General features: G+C 45.4%; 1 protein-coding gene across 1 annotated transcript in view; it reads left to right on the forward strand.

Moving 5' to 3' along the window:
• Positions 1 to 22341, forward strand: part of WWOX (WW domain containing oxidoreductase) — a 919972-nt gene that overhangs the window by 244854 nt on the left and 652777 nt on the right. The window contains exon 7 of the mRNA XM_018061743.1: positions 21626 to 21811. Within this exon, the coding sequence (XP_017917232.1) occupies positions 21626 to 21811 (186 nt within the window). The remainder of the gene's footprint in view (positions 1 to 21625; positions 21812 to 22341) is intronic.

Genomic DNA, 22341 nt, shown 5'->3' on the forward strand with positions numbered 1-22341 from the left:
GAGCAAATGGGTGGACTGTCTCCTTTGCCGTTGCTGCTGTTGTTTCCCCTGGTTTTAGGCAGCTTTCCAGATGATTTGAGTGGCCTTAAGGGCAGCTTGCTTGGAATAAGTGAGAATTACAGTGGGCCACAGTAAAAATAATTAACCTCTGTATTGTGAGGCACCAAAGTACTCCACATGCCTCTTCTCCCCTCCTCTTTTGGCTTATTTTTAAAAGTTTTTCCCTTCATGTCATTAATTATTTAGTGTTTACAACAGTGCCAGGAACTGGGCTAGACATTGAAATTAGACCGTTTGCCCTCTCACTTCTCCTGTGCCTATCATTCTTTTCAAATAGTCGTGAAGCTTAAGGATTTTTTTTTTTTTAATAGCTTTGCGCCGTACTGACTATCTCCAAAAACATATCCTTACTGAAGAAGAATGGTTGTTAAATTAATTAAGAGCCATTTTGCAATTAAATGTGTTAGGGAAAAAGTGAGCCTTTTTGCCATCATTAAAAGTCATCACTGCCAAGGAGTACATGACAATGTGTTTGAATTAACCACAGCGATGTTTGCAAAATAAACAGTTTTGATTTCCCAACAGAATTCTAGGTTCAGCCATCACTATCATGTTTCCAGAAGTCAAAGTGATGTATGTTAATTGAAGACACACAAAAAAACCTTCCCTTCCAGGAAGAATAAAAACCCTGCTTTGGAGAGTACATACAGTTACTCTGTGGTCTCCTCCTGCCTCACCCACCAGCCCACCAGACGCATAGCCAATGCATAGCCAATGTTAGGGCTTTAATACCAGCAAATAGTATGAACTTAGTTGCTGGTGTTCAGCATTGATAACTTAACGCGCTGGACCAGAGCATGAGTTGGCAAAGTTTTTCTATAAAGAATCAGATAAATAAATATTTATATAAATGAATAGCTGTACCAGTGTTTTTCCCTTCATGAACCAAATGGTCTCTGTAGCAGCCACTCAACAGTGTTGAGTGTCTCTTGAGTGTTGAGTGAAACCGCGGTAATGTGGAAGTAGCTACTGATAATGTGTAAATGATTGGGCAAGACCAGATTCCAATAAAACTTTATTTAGAAAGACAGGAAGTGGGTTGGATTTGGGATTTGGTCTGGGGGTTGTGGTTTGCGTTACCTCTGGACTAGAATCCCCTTGTCCCTTGAAATGTAACTCATTTGAAAAGCATCTTTCCTCACTATGAGAGACACATTCCATTTTGGATTTTGTTAGGTTTGGGCCAGATAAATCAGTATATATGATATAAATCAGTATATATAGCCAGTGTTGTGGGCATGGTTCATTTCAGTTCTCTGCAGATAGCACTCTGTGTTCCTTAGAGGCCGAAAGAAGAGATAAGAGTTTGAATAGAACAGTGTGCTGTGCTGAGTTGTGGAAATGCCACCATAAGGGAAAGCAGGTCAACTAAGACAAGCAAGTATTGTTAAAATAATGAAGACACCAAAGCCCTGCTTGGGACTTGAAACTGTAAAATGATGATAGAGATAGTAATCGCTAGTATTTATCACCTGTTTATTATGTGTCGTACACAGCTAAGCACTCCTCTGCCATCCCATTTTATCCTCACAAGGACTTCATGGGGTAGGTCAAAAATTGTAAAAGAAAGGCGTTGTCTTATGGTTCAGCCTAATGTGATGCTCAACCGCATTTCATCAAGAAGTCAGCAGGAAAGAGATTAAAGATCTTGACCCAGCTCGTGCCAGCTAGTAGATGGTGAGACTAGTGAAAGTGAAGTGAAGTCGCTCAGTCGTGTCTGACTCTTTGCGACCCCATGGACTGTAGCCTACCAGGCTCCTCTCTCCATGGGATTCTCCAGGCAAGATTCCTGGAGTGGGTTGCCATTGCCTTCTCTAGAGCTGAGTCCAAAATCTGCTCTGTTGCTGAGCTCCGCTTCGATAGTAGTTTGGAAAACCAGAAAGCTCTGTCTCATTCAGAAATGCGTCATGTAGGACGTGGTGTCTCTGAAGGAATTTTGTCCTACCGGTTGGATGGGCGGCAACCCCTGCCTGCTGGGAAGGTGGTTAAGGTCACTTCAAGGTTTAAGGGGATGCACCTTCCAGCCAGTTTCCTATGATCGAGAGGAAATTGTGTTGCTGAAATACGTGTAAAAGAGGTTAAACACCACTCACAAGAAGAGAGGTTCATCCCCTCAATTAAGTGGTCAGGTGGTTTTTCTCCCAAATACCTAGAAGGTGTCTGTCCCTGAAGTCTACAAGCAGAAGTGGCAGCAGCTGTCTCTGCATTTACTTCCAGTGTCAGCGTTCGTTTCCCCTGGGCTCCTACCTGTTTTCCTAGTGACACTGATGTGGTAGACAGCAGGCGACCAGAGGGTCACTTTGCAATTCAGACATCTGAACTGCCAGAGTGGTCGCTCTCAAACACAAACCCAGCCCTGATCCTTTCCTGCAAGTAAGACCCTTGGGTGGCCTCTGGAGGCTGGTCCATCCTGCTGCCTCATTTATAGATCGGATCGCCCCAGCCCGGGGCCTCTGTGTTCTGCTTTGCCGGTGAGCTTCAAAGTTGTGTCCGACTCTTTGTGACCCCATGGACTATAGCCTTCCAGGCTCCTCTGTCTATGGGATTTCCCAGGCAAGAATTCTGGAGTGGGTTGCCATTCCCTTCTCCAGGGGATCTTCCTGACCCAGGGATCGAACCCAGGTCTCTGGCATTGCAGGCAGATTCCTTACCACCGAGCCACCTGGGAAGCCAGGGGTGGTTACAGGTTCCGCCTCCCGACTCAGGGCCTGTGCCACTGCCTCCCACCTGCCCCTGACCTGCTCGCTGGCGGATTGTTGCATTCTCTGTGGGGCCTTGCTTTCCCCTCCTCATAAGTCCACACTGTCATTGGATTGATGAGTCACTTGTGGAGCATCGGGCATGGAGTACTTTGGGGACGCTTTTTCCTGTATTGATTTTTCTTTGTTAGGCTGAGCCCCAGAGAAGCAGAGACCTTGGCTAATTCATCTTTGTCTTAGCTCTGAGGCCCTGTTCCACACCTTACTAACATGGTGACCTTGGCACACTCCTTCATCTCTCTGATCCTCAGTTTCTTCATCAGTAAAAGTGGGAGGTGACGGGAGTGCCCTTGCGGGATGGTTGAAAGGTTTGAATAACAAAGTGTTCGTGAAATGTAGTACCTGAGTACCTAGTAAAGATGTAATGCATTTCAGATTGTAACATCATTTTTGTTGTCAGCATCCTCCTCCTTTGCGAGTGTTAACCTTACTGCCATAGCATAAGCTCCAGAAAGGGAGAGGATGGATGGGTGGGTGGGCGAGGGTGAGGAAGGAGGGAGGAAAGACAGGAAGGAGGGGAAGAAGTGCAGCCAGAAGTGGAAACTCACTGTTGCGCTGGTGACCTGAACTTTGATTTTAAGGCACCAGTTCTTAGCCGTTTGAAGGTCTTGCCTTGGTACCTCCTTGGGTGGTATGGAGGTTGTATGTTAGAACATCCTGGGAAACAAATTGTAAAGTAATTTTGCGTAATAGTTATTTCAGGTACAGAAAATACAGCTGCCCTTCTAACCAGGTGTGGGCTTGAGCCGCGTGGCCAAGCTGTTCTCAGACCCGTACAAGCAGGGACACAGGAAGCTCGTGATGTTAAGGGTAATGTCTGGTGCCTCTCGGAGAACTCTTGGATTATGTAAGACTCAGAAAAAAAACGTGTCACAGTGTCTGTGGTTGGTTTAAAATTGTATTTTCCAGCTTGGCTGGCGAATCCAGCTCGGTGTTCCTCCTGATACCTTCTGACCACGCCTGTTGGCACATTGGAACTCTCCTCTCACATAACTGACATGTTGGGAAGCTTTGTTTAAACCACACTGAAATTGCATTTTAATAACCGGGGACCGTCTTTCTCCCTTCTCCCTCCCACCCCCAGTAAATTGTTGAGAAGCTAGTTCTTGTCAGCCTAAAAACTTGAATATACGTTTGCAATACATCACCAGCGCTCCACTGTGGCGGCCACCTGAGAATCCCCGAGGAAGATTATATTTTTAGTTGATCCGCCTGTCACTGCACTGTGCTCTTAATATTGTGAGTCACTGGTTTTCTTCACTTTGTGAGAAAGCCCTCAATATCTCGTCATCCCGAAAAATACACACGGAGCCTCTCAATTAGCGGCGAGTTCTTCAGTCTCCCTTCTAGGCTTCAAATGTTGTTACCGTCCAGTCACTGACTCATAATCAAACAGGTATTTGAGCTGACATTAAGGAGTAGTTGATAACCAGAAACTGAACGGAGAAGAAGGTGGTCTCAGAGGTACCGATAGTGGGTACAAGAAGTGTGAGTCCACCAATGATAGAGGTTTGGGAGGTGGACCTTGGCAGAATGTGTCTGGCTAAAAGCACAACAGTGCCTAGATGTCTCAGATCAGCAGACTCCCAAGAGCATGCCCCTGTGTTCCCAGAGTGGCTCTGTGTGGAACGAGGTGGAATCCGGTAATCCCCTTCATAGAGGTCAGAGTATTTAACCAGTCTTAAATTCTCATATGCTAGGTTGCTTCTATATATTATCGCTGTTGGAACTCTGAAGCTTGCCTGCATGAGCTTCTTTTTGGATCTCTTGTTTTCTTAAGATCAGTTCTTGGAAGAGCAGCACCCGGGTCAAAGCACATGAGTATTTTTGAATACCACTGGTCTGTGACATCAGGTTACCCTCCAGAAAAGTGACATGTAGTTCTCATCTCTTGGTCAGACTGTAGGCAACGCCGTTAAGACCCAAAGTATTATTTGTAAAGCTTGCATCTATTTAATTGCAGTCAAAATGTTTTAAAATGTATAATATCTCTATTAGTCAGGGAAGTTCTTTTTTCAGTTGCTTTGTCCTGTCACCTGAGCCCATCACAGCCACGGAGAGGAGAATCCACTTCTTGGTGGGTGATTGGCGTGGAAGCGTTGTGTTGCTCTGAGTAGCTGAGTAGTGGGTGGGGGCTGAGCACTGGACTGGGGGTCGGGGGGCCCCGCCTTTGCCTGGCCATCACTTCCTGGGTCAGTCTGTGTCTTGAGTGGTGGGGCCCTAGGCTCCTCTCTGAGTAGCTGAGCAGTGGGCGGGGGCTGAGCACTGGAATGGGGGTCAGGCGGGCCCTGCCTTTGCCTGGCCATCACTTCCTGAGTCAGTCTGTGTCTTGAGTGATGGGGCCCTAGGCTCCTCTTGGGTCTTTTCAGTAGCAGAACCACTGCTGCAGCCTGTGACTCTCCTAGTCTTTCTGGAACTTTTCTGACTCTGTTCTGATGCAGGAAGCAGGACCTGTGTGGTGCCTCCTCCCCTGTACAGGGGAAGACTTCACATTAATCTTAGCCAAGACCTCCCTATGACCTTTAAAGACCTGGGCATCAACGAGATTTCAGTCCTGGGCTCCTCAGGCCCGTCTGCGCTCAGGTGTCTCAGACCAAGCTGACGTCCCTTTCCCGTCACCCTGTGGGCGGGTTTTCCAAGCTCAGAGGCGTGCTGCATTCTGACTCCTTTAGAGCTCGTCCTCCCCTGTCCTGTTGGAAGCATGGGCTTGCTATTCAGTAGCCCCTGGGCCAGCCAGTGGCTTCCTGTCTTGCCTTTCACGGGGCATAGTTCTTGATGCGGTCACATTGGCCTTCTGTTTCGTTTTAACGTACTGCAGTCCACGGGGTCACAAAGAGTCGGACACGACTGAGCGACTGAACTCAACTCAGCTGTCTTTATGATTTTTTTTTTTTAGGCAGATGTTAAAGCTACTTCTTATTGCTATTTTGTGGGTCTTTCTTTTGGTATTCTATATAAATGTTATTTTATACAAGTTCTGTGGCCACCAAGATGGTGCATGCCTCTTGTAGAATATTAGGGGAAAAGAAGGATGAGCATAAAAAGAACGTGAAAATTGTACGTTTTCCTGGCCCTCCATTAGTTTGTCTTTATTTCTTGAAATATTTTTCCCCGGGAGATTTTCAAGTACACACAAAAAGAGAAGAGGTAAGATGGACCTTCCCAAGTCTTTCACCACCTTCTGTAAAAAAATCAGCATGCGGTTAGTTTTGTCAGTCTATAGCCCCTTCTTCCCAGATTAGTTTGATGCAAATCTGAGATGACATAAACATACGCTGTGACTGCCCCTCTGTTATCACCACTGTCCGTATTTTAGAATATTACCTTCTTTTTTTTTTAACTTCCAGTAGAATTATAGGCATTCTATATGAGAAACATTAAACATGCATGTGTATAAATCTATATTTTAAATATTTTTGAAAAAATGTCTCATTCCCCAAGGTTTTCCATGGTCATTTACTGGGAATAGTAAATTAGCAAAATAATACCTTAGGTTAGAGAAAGTATGGTGAATAATATGTCAAGGAATGAAACAGATTTTTAAAAAATTTCCACCTAATCTTTTAACATATGGCTAAAATTCACATGGTGAGAAATAAATTCAACTTGACATGGTAAAATTCTAATAATAGGCTGAAATAATGTCACAGAGCAAAACCACATAGCTTTGTGTAACCTAGCAATTGTCTAAAAAAAAAAAAAAGCACCCTTATTTTCTCTGGACTGACTCTGTCTAGCTTGAGTCCCAGCTTCCATCCATGAGGGACTTGTAGGAAAGAGGTGGACGGGCTGGGGTCTGTGAACCACAGCTGCCCCTACTAGGGGAGGAGGGAGAAGCCAGAGGTCACCTAAGTCACCCTGAGAACGTAGAGCAGTGTTCTCAGAGCTCAGGGAGCTGGCTTTATTTTTAATTTATGTTTAATTTACACACTTCACGCTGCTTTGAAGTATACAGGTCAGTGGTTTTCAGTATATTCCCATTCGAAAAGAAACCTCTTCCCCGGACCGTTGAACGTCATTCCCCTTCCTTCCTCCCGCCTGACCCCCTCCAGCCTTTGACGGCCACTCCTCTGCCCGTCTCTCCCTCTTGGCCTGTTCTGCAGATTTCATATGAAGGAATCCCAGTATGTTGTGTTCCATGACTGGCTTCTTCCAGTCAGTATGGATCAGTCTTGCTTCTTCATGGCTGAGTAGTACTCCACCATCTGGGTAGACCACACTCCGTTCATCGGTGGATGGTTGTTTGGGTTACGCCCACTTTCTGGCTGCTGTCAGTGATGTTACTGTGAACCTTATTCTTCATTCTGAACCCCCCCACCCTCCGGGAAGATCCTGAGATACTCGGAGGCTGAAGGTGTCAGAAGGTAGGCTGGCGGGGACAGTGAGACCTCTCTTTGGGGAACAGAATTCCTCCCAAGACCTTTTCTGAGCCCCTCTTGAATGCGTGTCCCCTGGGACATGCCCAGTGGTCTGGTAATCACTAAGGAAGCAGGTCTCCTGGGGAGAAGTTTCCCAGAGCACACCTTCATGGCCAACAAGAGGCTGAGTGACCCTTGCCTGGTTTAAGAAGAGGGCGTTAGCACAGAGTGACAGGCCGAATCCAACTTGGGCTCAATTATTTCGTAAAGCTCTTTGTTGATTTGACCTCCTGCGACCCAGGGAATAATTCTAACCAATCAGAGCTGGCTCGCCTTTGGCACCAGAGTCCGCTTGCTTTACAGCCGATGACAGAGGGGGCCACACAGCTACCCCGTCTGAATTAATCCTCGACTCTGGGCTGCTGGTGCTGTTCCGTGGCAAGGTTGTATTTCTTCATTAGCTGCTCCCAGGGCCCAGGGAGTCCCAGAGGGTGTCAGAGTACATTAATTTTTATCATAACATGGAATCTTTCAGGTCTGAATGGCAGCACACGGCTGTCAGGGGCGTTCTGCACTCTGTTACAGCTCCATATATCTCTAGGCAAAACAGAGGAAAGAGCCCTCATTGGCATGGAGATGTACAAAATGCATGAGGCGTTTTCATTGTTTGAGTGACTTGACCACGTGCTGCAGCACGCTCCCCAGGTAATTTTTTCTTTTTTTCCTTTTGTCCATGTAAGCCCACCTCTGCCACCCCATATCACTTCCTCCCTCCACTGTAACTGCAGAAGGTATTTTTAAAATAAGCTGTCTGCATAATGGTAGTGAAATCATCACCTGGTACCTGGAGCTCTTCTATAAATACATAAGAGATGAATATTCCCATGATTTTTTTTTTATCAGCAGAATATATGCCTCCACAATATTGTAGAGGTCTGTAAATAATGACTTTGTAATGCTCAATATGGCATTCATGTCCGTAAAATATAATTTAAATTTGAAGGAATGCGAATGCGTTTCCAGAAAGGCTAGTTACTTCTGTGTTGCCTTTATTTTCCCCACTTATCAGCTGAGTAGAATTCTTAGAGGGATGTATCTGACTTGGAGAGGAAGCCCAGTGGTTAGTTTACTAGTGAACGTGAAAGTCGCTCAGTTGTGTTCAGCTGTTTGTGGCCCCATGGACTGTACTGTCCATGGAATTAATTCTCCAGGCCAGAATACTGGAGCGGGTAAGCCTTTCCCTTCTCCTGGGGATCTTCTCAACCCAAGGATCGAACCCAGGTCCTCCGTATTGATTCTTTACCAGCTGAGCTACCAAAGAGGTGCTGTCAACAAATGCCAGGACCCCCTCTGCATGAGCGGACGCTGTGTGCTGTGGCGGTAAGGACCCTCCCACAGAGAAGGCGTAGAGGAGACAGTGTTTGCAGCTGTAAGAGTCAGCCAGTCCTCCATTGGCATAACATGTGACTTACTGCCGGCTTTGATCCTTCCCTCAGTTTCCTGGATAATTCTGATTTCTTAGGGACAGGTGTCATTTAATAACCCCCACTGCTGGGCAGCCTTGTTGCATGTGAGCTCTGTGAGCTACAGAGCAGAGTTTACCCAAATTCACATTGCGCTGCTTATATGGGAGGTTGTTGTTGTTCAGTCACTCAGTCGTGTCCGACTCTCTGCGACCCCAGGGACCGGAGCACGCCAGGCCTCCCTGTCCCTGTCCATCCACCGGAGCTCGCTCAGACTCGTGTCCACTGAGTTGGTGATGCCGTATCTCAGATGGACAATCCTGTATTTATCTTCACATAGCACAGTTTAGAAGCCCAAACCAGAGAAGCAACTGACTTAGCTGGTATTTTGGCAATGTACAAGCCTGAGAAATACAGATGAGTTGGTTTACAGTGTGTTAAAAAAATAGTACATGCAAGTGTTCCATAAATTGGAGAAGAATTAGGAAAGTGGCGCATAAATGATTGTGTTGTGGATTATGCTGATAAAGAGACTCTTTGGGTTTGAAAAAAAAGGCACAGTGCTGACTACATGCATTCAGTGCTTTAAAAGCCAAGTGACAGTGAGCTTAATACGTGTGAGCAAAGGTGCGGAGAGCTCTCACGGTGATACCTTCTTTTGAAGGGTTCTGCAATTCAGGAACCTTCTGGTATGTCAGGCATGGTACTGAGTGTTGCAGTACAGGGGTGACCAGATGCCGGCTCAGCCCTTCAGGAGTTTCTGGTCCGTGTGGTGACTTTTTCCATGTTGTGTGTGAGAAACTATGGGGTCATGGAGGAAAATGACCTCAAAATAATGCCTCCCCTTAAAGACTTCAATATATAAACATGACGGCATAAACTCCTAGAAGAGGCCATAGGCAAAACATTCTCTGATATAAATTGTAGCAGTGTTTTCTTAGGTCAGTTTCCCAGGGCAATAGAGATAAAAGTAGAAATAAACAAATTGAATTAAGTGCCATTCTGCTAAGTCACTTCAGTCGTGTCCGACTCTGTGCGACGCCATAGACGGCAGCCCACCAGGCTCCCCCGTCCCTGGGATTCTCCAGGCAAGAACACTGGAGTGGGTTGCCATTGCCTTCTCCAATGCATGAAAAGTGCAAAGTGAAAGTGAAGTCGCTCAGTCATGTCCGACTCTTAGTGACCCCATGGATTGCAGCCTTCCAGGCTCCTCCATCCATGGGATTTTCTAGGCAAGAGTACTTGGTGGTATAATTATCCAATTGATGCTTTTTTTTTTTTTTTCTAGAAAGCCCTCTCTGAAGAGACTATGGGGCTTCCCTTATGGCTCAAGAGTAAAGAATCCGCCTGCAGTGCAGGAAACACAGAAGGTTCTGTCCCTGGATTGGGAGGATCCCCTGGAGAAGGAAACGGAAACCCACTCCAGTACTCTTGCCTGGGAAATCCCACAGACAGAGGAGCCTGACGGTGTATAGTCCATGGGGTCGCAGAGAGTCAGACGCAGCTGAGCAGAGCAGTGTGTGTATCCCTGTTGTTCATCTCTCCCCCCACTTCAGAATCAGTGAGGGAGAAAGTGTGCTCCTGGGATTGCATGGGTGAAGATGGGAAAATATGCTCAAGATAATGAAAAGGAGGCAGAAACTTAAGGAAGCAACGAAAACAAGAGTGTTGCCATTTCCTGTTAAGTGTGTGTACTGACGTTCTGGAGTTCACTGTAAGAAGTTGTAAATGGTGCATAAAATGAAAAATTCCTGATGATCCCTGGGGAAACATCCTGCCACCCACCGGCTCTGTTCCTGCTGATTGGTTCAGATTATTTCCGCTTTTCCAGCTTAAAAAAGTGTGGCTCGGTTATCTTGACAGCAGAATCCACTCTGGGTTAATTATTTTAATATTTGATGATGTCCTTCACTGTCTTGAAGCATGCAAGTCCTTTAACATTTAGCGGCGCAGCAGCTAGATGGTCACTGACTGCCTGAGCTGATGCTGAGTTCGTATGTTTATATTTCTCTTATTTTACTTACTTTATTTCCATTCATATTTATTCTGGGTCTTGTCTCCCAGAGATAATGAGTAAGGGCATAGGAAACGATATATGGGTATTTTCTAAATGTAGAGACAACTATACAGATATTTCATGTCTCTACATTATTGTTGGATGTTACATCCCCAAAGTGTAGCCCAAGGTCCAGAAAACAGGCAGCTGAAAAAAAAAAAAAAAAAATAGCCTGTCTCAGGTACCCTCTTTCTCATGGCTGGTGCTGGGCATTTTACGTTTTTTTCTAATTCTCACAGCTATCAAGCAAGGTAAGTATTATTTTTTAAAAGTGAAGTTGCTCAGTTATATCCAACTCTTTGCGACCCCATGAACTGTAGCATACCAGGCCCCTCTGTCCATGGGATTTTCCAGGCAAGGGTACTGGAGTTAGTTGCCATTTCCTTCTCCAGAGGATCTTCCCGACCCAGGGATCGAACTCAGGTCTCCCATATTGCTGGCAGACGCTTTAGCGTCTGAGCCACCAGGGAAGCCTTTATTTTTTAAAGAAATATCGTTTATTTGGTTGTACCGGGTCTTAGTTGTACCATGTGGGGTATTTCATTACAATATACAGCCTAGTTGCAGCGTGTGGGATCTGGTTCCCTGACCAGGGATTGAACCTGTGCCCCCAGCGTTGGGAGTGGGGCGTCCTAGCCATTGAACCACCAGCGAAGTCCTTATCATTTCCTTTTATTTCCTCGTGCATTTGAGAAGCTGATGATATATATATATATATATTTTCTAGTGTATTCCAGTAAATAAGCATTTTTAAGAGTTTGCTATGTTCCACCTGAAATCATTCTGAATTTTACTAGGGGCACGAACGCCGCAGTTTGGGCAGTTGAGGTCTTGGCGGGTCTCTTGGTGAAGACTGAGGCACCTTCCCTGGGTTGGTCAGTTGCACAGAGAACTGCTGTGGTCACTTTTATGCCGCCATCCGGGAGCTCAAAATAAACCGGCCCTTGTTTCTGAAGCAAGGATCCACCTTGGAGTTCTATAGTGATTTCTCTTTTCCTCTTCCTTTTCTGGAAGAAAAGGACAGCTGAACACCAGGTCCAACTGATCAACGGTTACTTTTGGGATTTTGCATCCTCAGGCCCTCTCTCTTGAATTTCAGAGTATTTCCAAATAGTATGAATTCCTGCAGCTCACTGGAGAGATGCCCCAGATGGTGTGCCCTTCTGTTTCAAGGAGGAACTGAAAAGAATTTCCCTTTACATAACGTTCCACTTAGCTCATTCTTCTGCTGTGTCTGAACTGGAGTCCCCCAAAGGCACGGTTGTGTTAACATTCTGCGGGGTGTTTATTTAACCTGTGAGAGTCTGCCTCATTTTGGGGGCGCGTGTTACAATTCAATTTATAAATCTTCACTGTAACTCAGCCCCGTGATGGCTTCTCTCAGGTTCTTTTCATTTTATTTTTATTTATTTATTTTTATTTTTTAGAGGGCTTACTTCTCTCTCTCAGGCAGTGCCCTCTGATTCTCTGGGTCTTATCTCTCTTTCTGTTCCCTTCCAGGCTTCTCCAAATTTAATTTCTAACCTGGTCCTGTTCTTGTTGTTGTTCTGGCATCTTTGATATCTTAGTTCCCTGACCAGAGATCAAACCCAGGCCACCTGTAGTGGAAGTTAAGGCCTCAGCCACTGGACTGCTGCTGGGGTCTCAGGCTCTTCTCACATGCCCTTCTCATTTCTCAGATTTGGAATTATGTTATCTGATTCTTAGGTTTCTTGAGACAAAACCAGTTGGGTCTTATCTCCAAAGCGTAAGTAACGCTCCTTGTTAATCAGCTAGAGTAAACCCACTTTCCCGTGCTTTCTTCTGCCATCTCCGATGTCATAACCTGCTGTAAAGTGTGGGTGCGTCATGGCCTGTGGACAGAATGGCTTTGGAGGAGTGGCACTGACCCAGACGCATGTATTCTGGTGTGCGCACCAGGCTTCCTCCTCACCGCATTGCACGACCCTGAGAACAGAGACCTCCTGGTTGGTGGCAGTTGTCTCCAGGAAGAGATAACAGATGTCCTCACCAATTGTGGCCTCTGGTGGAAAATGTTATGTAGTGCAGGAATGGACAAGGCCCAGGCAGAACTGTAGGCCAGGCTTCCTGGGGGATGCTGCCCCTCGGAAGCTGATGCTCCATGTTCTGTGAAATGCCTGGGCTTGGGTTGTTGCCAGTTACTCGTGAGCCTTCCCAAGAGTCGGCACTGTTGAGCCTGGCAGTGGGTGTTCATGGAGGATGCCGATGGGTTCTTGGCCCCCTGGTGGTCAGTATGCTTGGGAGCTTGGTTCCTGGGAAGGGCCTTGAAGCCCAGGGCACTTGGGAAGCAAGTGTGCTTGACTTCCGTTAGGCTCATTGGTTTTCTGGTCGTTGCTTCCCAGGTGCTCGGCGCTCTGCAAATGGCCCCAGAGATCCAGAGATAGCGGGGGCCCAAGTGTGCAGCTGGTGTGCACAGGCCACTCACCCCAGGGGTGTGGGCAGAGCCGTGAGGCACACGCAGCACGCTGTGGTTTCCCTCCACTGTACTGTTTCGGTGTATTTTAGGGAGGCCAAAATTCACCCTTTTTGTTGTGTGGTTCAGTGAGTACACACACACACAAACACACACCTAGTCATGGAGTCACACAGTCAGGATATGGAGCAGTTCATTTACCCTCTCAATTGTCCCTGTGTCCCTGTGAAGTAATTCTCACCCCTTACACCCAGCCCCTGGCAACCATTGAATTTTTTTTTTTTCTGTCCCTAGAGTTTTGCATTTTCTGGAATGTTATTTAAGTTGAAGCATTCCATATTTAGCTCTTTGAGTCTAGCCTCTCTCACGTAGCATAATGCATGTATTAGTTATCTGTTGCTCTTAAATTACCCCCAAAACTTAGAGACTCCAAACAGCAAATGTTTATTACCGCACTCTATTAGCTTTCTCTTGCTATTGTAATAAATTACCACAAACATATTGGCTGAACAGAAAGCATATCCGGTTGCAGCAATGTATATTCCCACAAACTTTATACAACGTAATGAAAATAGAATAATACTATGAAAATCTGCTAATTCTGAAGGTAGAAGATATCTCCTTTAAATTTTTGCTCCTGGTAGAGTTTAACACATTATGTCTCATACTGGTGATCGGTAAGCTAGTTTTATGCATTTTTAAAATGTCTTCATCAGTTTCTCGGATTGACTGTTAGAATGTGTTTCATTTGGCCCCGGTATTCATGATGGGTCAAGTAAGAGAGAAGTCGAAGGTATTAGGGCCTCCCTGGTAGCTTACAGTAAGACAGTCCACCTACAGTGCTGGAGATGTGGTTCAAGCCCTGCCTTGGATGAAGAAGTGGCAACCCCCTCCAGTATTCTTGCCTGAAAAATCCCACATGCAAAGGAGCCTGCTAGGCTGTAGTCCATGGGGTCACAAAACAGTCGGACATGACTTAGTGACTAAACAAAAACAAAGCAAAAAAGCCAAAGGTGTTGGCAAGACTCGGTGTGGGCTTTTGCGGTAACTAGAGCTAAAGGTGACAGAGGCAGAAACAGGAATAACAGAGGTTGTCTGAGCTCGAGGTCCCTGGAGACCAGACTTGGGACAGGGGTGTTTGCTCACATGGTTTACTGGGGGAATGAGAAGGAGAATGAAGGAAACAGGTTATATACAGGTGGAGACTGATCCAAAGCGAGCTCTGGAGAATGGATCCCAGAATTGGTCGTCTTTGTTAGGAGGACATCTGGGTGTGGGACATGACTTTCCAGGTGTGAGGGCACCCATCCCTCTGGGGTGATTTTCTGAACAAGTCAGTGCTTTTGGCTGCTGGCATTGGGTACAGCAGGGCCCATAAATGAGATCTAGACAGACTATCACACTTCCGCTCCATTGGCAAGGAAGAGGATTGGACAAATACCAATAGTAGCTGAAGGCTCTAGAGTTACTGGCTTCTCCTCGTTTTCATCGTCAGGTGACTGGCTAGAGAGTATCACCCTCTGCGGAAGTATGGAAGTCAGGAAAGCGGGGGGGGGAGGACCTGGGGAGAGGAGACGCAGAGCTGAGGATTAGGGCGGGTGGAGGTGAGGTTCCGGCGCTCGGGAGGGATGGCAGCCTGGTGCTGTCTGTGTGAGGCTCGCCTTCCTAGAGGTGCTGTTTGGAGTCCCAGCCTGTGTGAAATTGCTGTCAGGACGAGAGTTTAGACTGAATCAAAGGCGGTTGGAGGCAGAGCTCTGGTTGAAGAGGAAGGTCTGGAGGAGGCAGCAGGTGAGGCAGCGGTGGCATGAGGATGAGGTCCAAGGAAACACTGTGTCTTAGAATCTGAGGTGGCCAAGAGGACCAGAACCAGGGAGGAGCCGGGGCCCTTGCAACAGAGTCATCCAGTTTCAGCAGAGGGGAGGTCGCTGGGTGTCAGGATCCAGAAGCCATTGCTCCCCAGGCCTCTTTGAGAGATTCTGGGCGGTGGTGGGGCAGAAATCAGTCACCTTGGTGATGAGAGATTCAGACGAGGGAGGAGATTCTGAATGGAGACAAATATTTCAAAACCGTGGTCTCTAAGTGGGAAGAGAGAGGCTTCATGCAACTTGAAAAAGCCCCAACGTCAACTAGACATTTCTTTCTCTCTCCAGCCTTCTCTCTTCCATCTGACTTCCTTTCATTCATTTTCTTAGCCATTTTCTTTCCTGATTTTTCTCCTAATTGTTGGTCTGAGCAATCTATGTAGCTTGATGGGCAGCAAGAATGAGTCAATAGAGAGATTGAAGAGGCCAGAAAGACAGGGGATCCTCAGTGAATAACATGCTTGAGGGCTGCACACCTGCAATTAAATAATGTTTAATGTCACTGATTCGTAGGAGGAGGAGAGCAGGAAGACAATGTGGAGATCAGCTGTCTAAAGCCCTTGGGCTCCGACTCCTTTCTGTTCATTGTCAGCATTCGCTGCTCCTTCCAGTAGGAAGTCTCACTTAGGGCTACTCTGGCTAGAAGCCTTGGTCCATGGCCTTTCCCATTGATGACAAGCAGCCATGCCCACTGGCACATCTCTGGAACTCCAGCCTGTTTACCACGGGGCAGTACTTCCGTGGTCCAAGGCACGTATTGTCCCTAGAGGATGGGATTGTCACTTTACCAACAGCGTGCTCGGAGAACGCCCAGAGAAATGGAGGCGCTTTCCCCATGGGCGTACCCTAACTGTGGACAACAGCCAGCACCCCCTGCGTTGGGAGTTCCAGTTCTGTACACACAGAGGAGAGCCCTTCAGGCTCTCACCCACCCCTTACAGACTGGAGCCCATCAAAGAAGGCGGGAAAAATCAGTCCTTAAAAATGCTGACTAATGGCATCAACTCTGGAATTGGAATGATACTATTTTTGTTTTCATTCTGTCTTTCTAGTTTGAACTTTCCTTTTGATAGTCTGTAAATATTCATCATCTCAGAACCTTTTGAATCGCAGTGGCTTTTAGTCAAAACTGAGCAAAATGTGCCATTTGAATAATAAAAACCTCATTAAAGTGAGGTGAAAGGAATTCTTTTCCTTTTGTACAAGCCAATTAAGTGTCTTTACAATTAAAAAAGAATTCTAGCACTTTATAGTTTCATATTCCATAAGCCTGTTTTTAATTAATAGAGGGGACAAGCTTTAGGTACACAGTGTGTATTTTGCCTCTGGTGTCGTGCAATTAACATTAATGAAGCGTATTTTAAATTTGGTGAAAGAGCAAAGGGTTTCTCAGGTTCTCTGTGGGCCCCAGTGTCCAGACTGAGGTCTTAGGTAGCAAGTTTCTTTGCTTGATGCTGTGTGCATTTCCGTGAGCCAATGTGCAGGCATGGATAGAGGTAACTACAGGAGGTGTTGTTATTGAGAAATGTTCTGCCAGCACTCCAAATGCCCAGACTGTCTTAAAGATAAGGAAACTCTGAAAAAAAAAAAAAAAAACAATCAACCGTGAGAGTTTTATTTTTTCTTGTGGCTAAAACAGAAGGGTCTAGAGTCAAAGGGAGTGATGACCGTTGAACCTGGCGTCTGCCTTGCAAGATCCTGGGTATTTGCCCGTCACATCTTTGGGTGGGGTGTGTGCCGCTGTTCTCATTCAGCACATAAGTGCAGTGACTTGACTGAGCTAGAATCTCCCACAGCGCTTCCCTGTAGCCGTTCCAGGGAGCTTATCTAATAAAGAAAGTATTGCGTAGTATTCTTGAAGTCAGATGGTTTTTTAAAATTTCGTCTTGTTATATGTTATATTTCGTTCTTGCTCACTCATGTGCATTTTATTTATTTTACCTGTTTCTGATACTTCATCTGGCCATAGGAAATCTGCCTCTAATCACGTTTTTCCTGACCATAAATGGAGATAATAACATGTCATCTAAGGTTCTTATGTACAGAAAGCTCTTAGTAAGTGCTTAACCCATATTTAACATTCAAAAAACAAACAGCAACTCTGAAAAAGTAGACCAAATATTTGAGATGCAGCCTGAAAGGAGCACATATTTAAATCATGTATTCACTTCTCCCTTTCACCCTTTCTCCCAAGATTTTTTTCTAGTGTACATGGCTTTATTTAAAAGCGTGGGTTATCCTGGCTACAGATGAGGAAGTTCTACTTTGAGCTGAAATGGATGTGCTGAATGTTGTAGGTAGACCAGATGCCTCAAAGCATTTTTGCCCACCTCTTCAAAGAGTAATTGGGCTTCCCTGGTGGCTCACCTGGTAAAGAATCCACCTGCAATGCAGGAGACCTGGGTTTGATCCCTGGGTTGGGAAGTTGCCCTGGAGAAGGGAACGGCTACCCACACCAGTATCCTGGCCTGGAGAATTCCGTGGTGTATATAGTCCATGGGGTCGCCAAGAGTTGGATATGAATGAGCGACTTTGACTTTTACTTAAGAGCAATTGGGCTGTTGAGGGGCTGTGAATGGACAACTGTAGTGGGCATCATATGGGAAAAACAGATGATTTCCTATCAAACACCTATGATCTCAACCATATCACCACATTGAGATTTTATGTAGGTGATAAGTTGGAAATAGATCAGACAACAGAGAAAAATAAACAATTTCCCTATGAGATGTCCATGGCTCAGTGATAATAAGGTTTGCATGAATACCATTTTTAAAGAAAAGATCTAAATGATTATAAATATATTCATGGAGTAGAAGACAGTATTGTTAAGATGTACATAATCCCTAAATTCACCTACTAATGTAATGCAAATTCTGTCAACATTGCAGCTGAAATTTTTGTAGAAATTGAAAAGCCAATCCTGAAACTTTATACATGCCTGTAAGGGACCCTGAATAGCCAATGCAAGCTTCAAAAAGAACAAAGTTGGAGGCCTCCTATTTCCCACTCTTAAAATTTACTGCAGAGCTTCAATAATGAAGACTGTGTGGTCCTAGCATAAGCATACAGATAATAGGATAGAGTCAAGAGTCTGTAAATACACTCTTACAGGCGGTCAGTTGGTTATCAGCAAGAATGCCAAGACAGTTCAGTGGGGGAAAGAATAGTCTTTTCAACAAATGATCTTGGAACAATTGGACGTTCACATGCCACAGAATGAAGTTAGATTGCTCATGTTCACTATTTATACAAATTAGCTCAAATGGGTCATAGACCTAAATGTGAGAGCTAAAACTGTATAAACCACTTAGAAGAAAGACAGTATATTTTTGTGATGTTGGGTTAGGCAGTGGTTTCTTAGAAATAAGCCCAAAAGCACAAGTGACCCCCCCCCAAATATATATATATATATATATATATATATAAATTGTGTTTCATCAAAATTTAAAACTTTTGTGTTGTCAGTGATACCATCAGCAAAGTAAAAAGACCACGTAGAGAATGAGACAGAAATTTTGCAAATTGTCTGATAACAGACTCTTATCCAAAATATATAAAGAACTTTTATAAATCAATAAGATAATTACCTCCATTAAAAATTGGCTCAGCACCTAAATAGACAATAGATGCTTCTCCAAAAGTATAAACTGCCAATAAATACATAAAAACATGTTCAGTATCATCAGCCTTTAGAGAAATGCAAATAAAAATACACTGAGGCACCACTTTATACTCACTGACGTGGCCTTAAAAAAAATAGACAGTGACACATACTGGCAAGAATGTGGAGAAACTGGGATCATAATATATTGCAGGTAGAAATGTAAAACGGTGCAGCCACTCTTTGGAAAACAATCCCACAGTCCCTCAAGAAGTTAAGCATGGAATTAACCATATGACCCGGCAGTTCCGTGTCTCCACATATACTCAAGAGAAATGAAAAACATGTATTTCCACAATAGCTTGTAAATGACTGTTCATAGCAGTAAGATTCAAAGTAGCAAAAAAATGGAGAAAACTGTGTCCATCAGCTGGCGGATAGTTCAGTGGAAGTGTGATATATCCATGCAGTGTAGGTTTTGGCCATAGAAAGCGATGACGAGCTGATAACCTGCGACAACATGGATGAAGCTTGGAAATCTTATGTGTAATGAGCAACGTCAGCCACAGAAGACCACGCACTGTGTGATTCCATTTATATGAAACTCCCAGAACAGACAGATCTATCAGATAGCAAGCAGATTAATGGTGTCTTGGGGGTGGGAGTGGTTAGTGACTATTAATGGATATGGGGTTGCTTTTTGGGGATATGAAACCGTTGTAAAATTAACATGTGATGATGCTTGCACAAATTGTGAATATATTAAAAACCATTGAGTTGCACACTTTCAGAAGGGTAAATTGTATGCCTTGTGAATTGAATTGCATCTCAGTAATTTTTTAAAGAACTCCATGCATATTAAGAAAATTTGGACAATAACAAAAACCATAAAAATAGGAGGTAAGCAGTCTAATGATATCCTACACATGCAGAGCTGACATTTTTCTGTACTTCCTGTTCTGCTGTCTGAATGTATGAAGATCTTTTTTTTTTTATGGGGGAGGGAGGGATATGCATCAGACATATAACATTAATTTCCTTCCTTTTCAGTTGACTTGAGAAGTTTGGGAATGTCTGACTTAATCATTGCTGATTAATCTCTGCTGTTGAATTTTAAGTTGTTTCTAGTTCATACACAATTTAATAATTCTACCTCATATATTTATAATTATTACTCACCCTTGAGGATGAATCTTGGAAACTGTACTAGTCTGCTGCTGCTGCTGCTGCTAAGTCGCTTCAGTCGTGTCTGACTCTGTGCAACCCCATAGACGGCAGCCCACCAGGCTCCGCCGTCCCTGGGATTCTCCAGGCAAGAACACTGGAGTGGGTTGCCATTTCCTTCTCCATTGCATGAAAGTGAAAAGTGAAAGTGAAGTCGCCCAGTTGTGTCCGACTCCTAGCGACCCCATGGACTGCAGCCCACCAGGCTCCTCCGTCCATGGGATTTTCCAGGCAAGAGGACTGGAGTGGCTTTCCATTGCCTTCTCCTAGGGCTGCTGTAACAAATTACTGTACACGTGGTGGCTTACGGAAAAGCAGGAATTTGATTTATCCCCGTTCCGGAGGCCTGAAGTCTGAAACCGACGTGCGTGCGGGGTTGGTCCCTCCTGCCCCCTCTGGGGGAGGGTCCCGCCCACGCCCCTCACTGGCTTCTGTGCCGGTGGGCACTCGTCCAGCCCTTGCTTTGCAGATGCATCCTTCTGGCCTCTGTCTTCAGAGTCTTCTCTGTGTGCCTTCTGCCCTTCTCTTCTCTTGTAAGAACACTTGTCAACAGCGTTTAGTTTTCGCCTGTTCCTGAGTGATCTCAGCTCAAGATCCTGAACTTAATTAACATTTGTAAAGACCCTTTTCTCCAGTAAGGCCCCATTCGCAGGTTCCTCGTGAACCTATCTTTTGGGTCCACCATTTAATCCAGCACAAGGGCAGTGGCATATGGAGTGGGTAGGGGGTGGCTCTGGGGACCGTCTGCCCGTGTGTGGGCAGAACGGGGGACAGAGTGAAGTAGGTCAGAAACAGCAAGGCAAATATTGTTAATTAACGATGGAATCTAGAAAGATGGTGCTGATGAATCGATCTGCAGGGCACAGAGCACAGACTGTGGACACAGCAGGGAAGGAGACGGTGGGACAAACTGAGAGAGTAGCATTGAAGCATGTTCCTCCCCACGTGTGAACTGGATGGTTAATGGGAAGTTGCTGTGAAATGCCTGGAGCTCAGCCTTGTGCTCTGTGGGATGAGGTGGGAGCGAGGGGCCATGCACATAACCTGTGGCTGATTCACGCTGATGTATGGCAGGAACCAGTACAATATTGTCATTATCCTCCAATTAAAAATAAATACCTTACAAAAGAAAAAATAACAGTAATAAAACTACTAAACGTTACTTTGCTTTATATTGTCATCATTCAGTGGAAATTCTAAACATTATCAATGATAAAGTATTTTCCTTTAGAGGTATGAGTTGCTGTCCTTTGAACACCCCTAATCCCGCCACTCCAATGTATCCCATTGCTTGGTAGTAGGATCACTGGGTGAAGTAATGTAGATATTTCTAGTTTTCATGATATAATGAAAATATTAATACGTGATTTAAGTATTTTCAACTTAATATCCCTGGCATGGGAATATATAGTCTTACCAGCTTTGTACAAGATAATTTAAATATAAATAAGTCTGATCATTTAGTAGGTAAAGGAAGCGCAGATTCAAATAGATGGTAGAACCTGTATTCCAGGCAGGGTGACCAGCTCATCCCAGTTTGCCCAGTGTGGTCTCAGTTTTGGCAGTGAAAGTCTCGCATGCCAGAACCCTGTGGTCCCCAGCAGCTCAGCACAGTCGCCCACTGAGAGTTGAAGCCCTTCCCCAGCAGACCTGTCTCAGATGTGACATTCCAGGGTGTCCCATTTCCAGCTGCCTATAATCTGCAAGATAGTGAAGAATGGTTATTCCCAGGGGGCGGGGAGCATGGATCTCCTTGGTTTCAGAGTGTTTATATCTGCATAAGACTGGGAGGTTTTATTTTTCAGGTCACTTCACGTGCTTGTGTGCAACGCAGCTGTGTTTGGGCTCCCCTGGACCCTCACAAAAGATGGCCTGGAGACCACCTTCCAGGTGAACCACCTGGGCCACTTCTACCTTGTCCAGCTCCTGCAGGACGTCCTGTGCCGCTCAGCCCCTGCGCGGGTCGTCGTGGTCTCCTCGGAGTCCCATAGGTGGGTCAGAATTGGACGTTCTCTTCACAGCCCCCCTCCTTTCACCAGCTAATGGTCCCCACCCCAGGCTCTTGGTTTTTTCTTTTTTTAGTTTTTTTAAAATATGTAATTTTATTTATTTTGGGCTGTGCTGGGTGCTTGTCGCTGCGTGGGCTTTTCTCTGGTGGGGAGCTCCTTTGCAGTTGCTGAGCCTGGGCTTCTCGTTGCGGCAGCTTCTCTTGTTCGTGGACTCCAAAGCACGCCGGGTTCAGTGTGTGCCTCGTGCGGGCTTCGGTCATTGCGACTCCCAGGCTCTAGAGCACATCCTGGAGAGTTGCGATGCTCGGGCTTAGTTGCCCCAAGGCACGTGGGATCTTCCCGGATCAGGGATCCAACCCCTGTCTCCTACATTGGCAGGTGGATTCTGTGCCACTGAGCCACCAGGGAAGCCCTCTGTTTTTGAAGATAATTTTCATTAGTGCTCCTCCAAAAAGTGTGTACTCAACCTGGCTCCTGAACTTATCAAGGTTTTATTTATTTGTTGTGATGGT

The sequence above is a fragment of the Capra hircus genome, chromosome 18 (assembly GCF_001704415.2).
Source record: "Capra hircus breed San Clemente chromosome 18, ASM170441v1, whole genome shotgun sequence".
Classification (NCBI taxonomy): Eukaryota; Metazoa; Chordata; class Mammalia; order Artiodactyla; family Bovidae; genus Capra; species Capra hircus.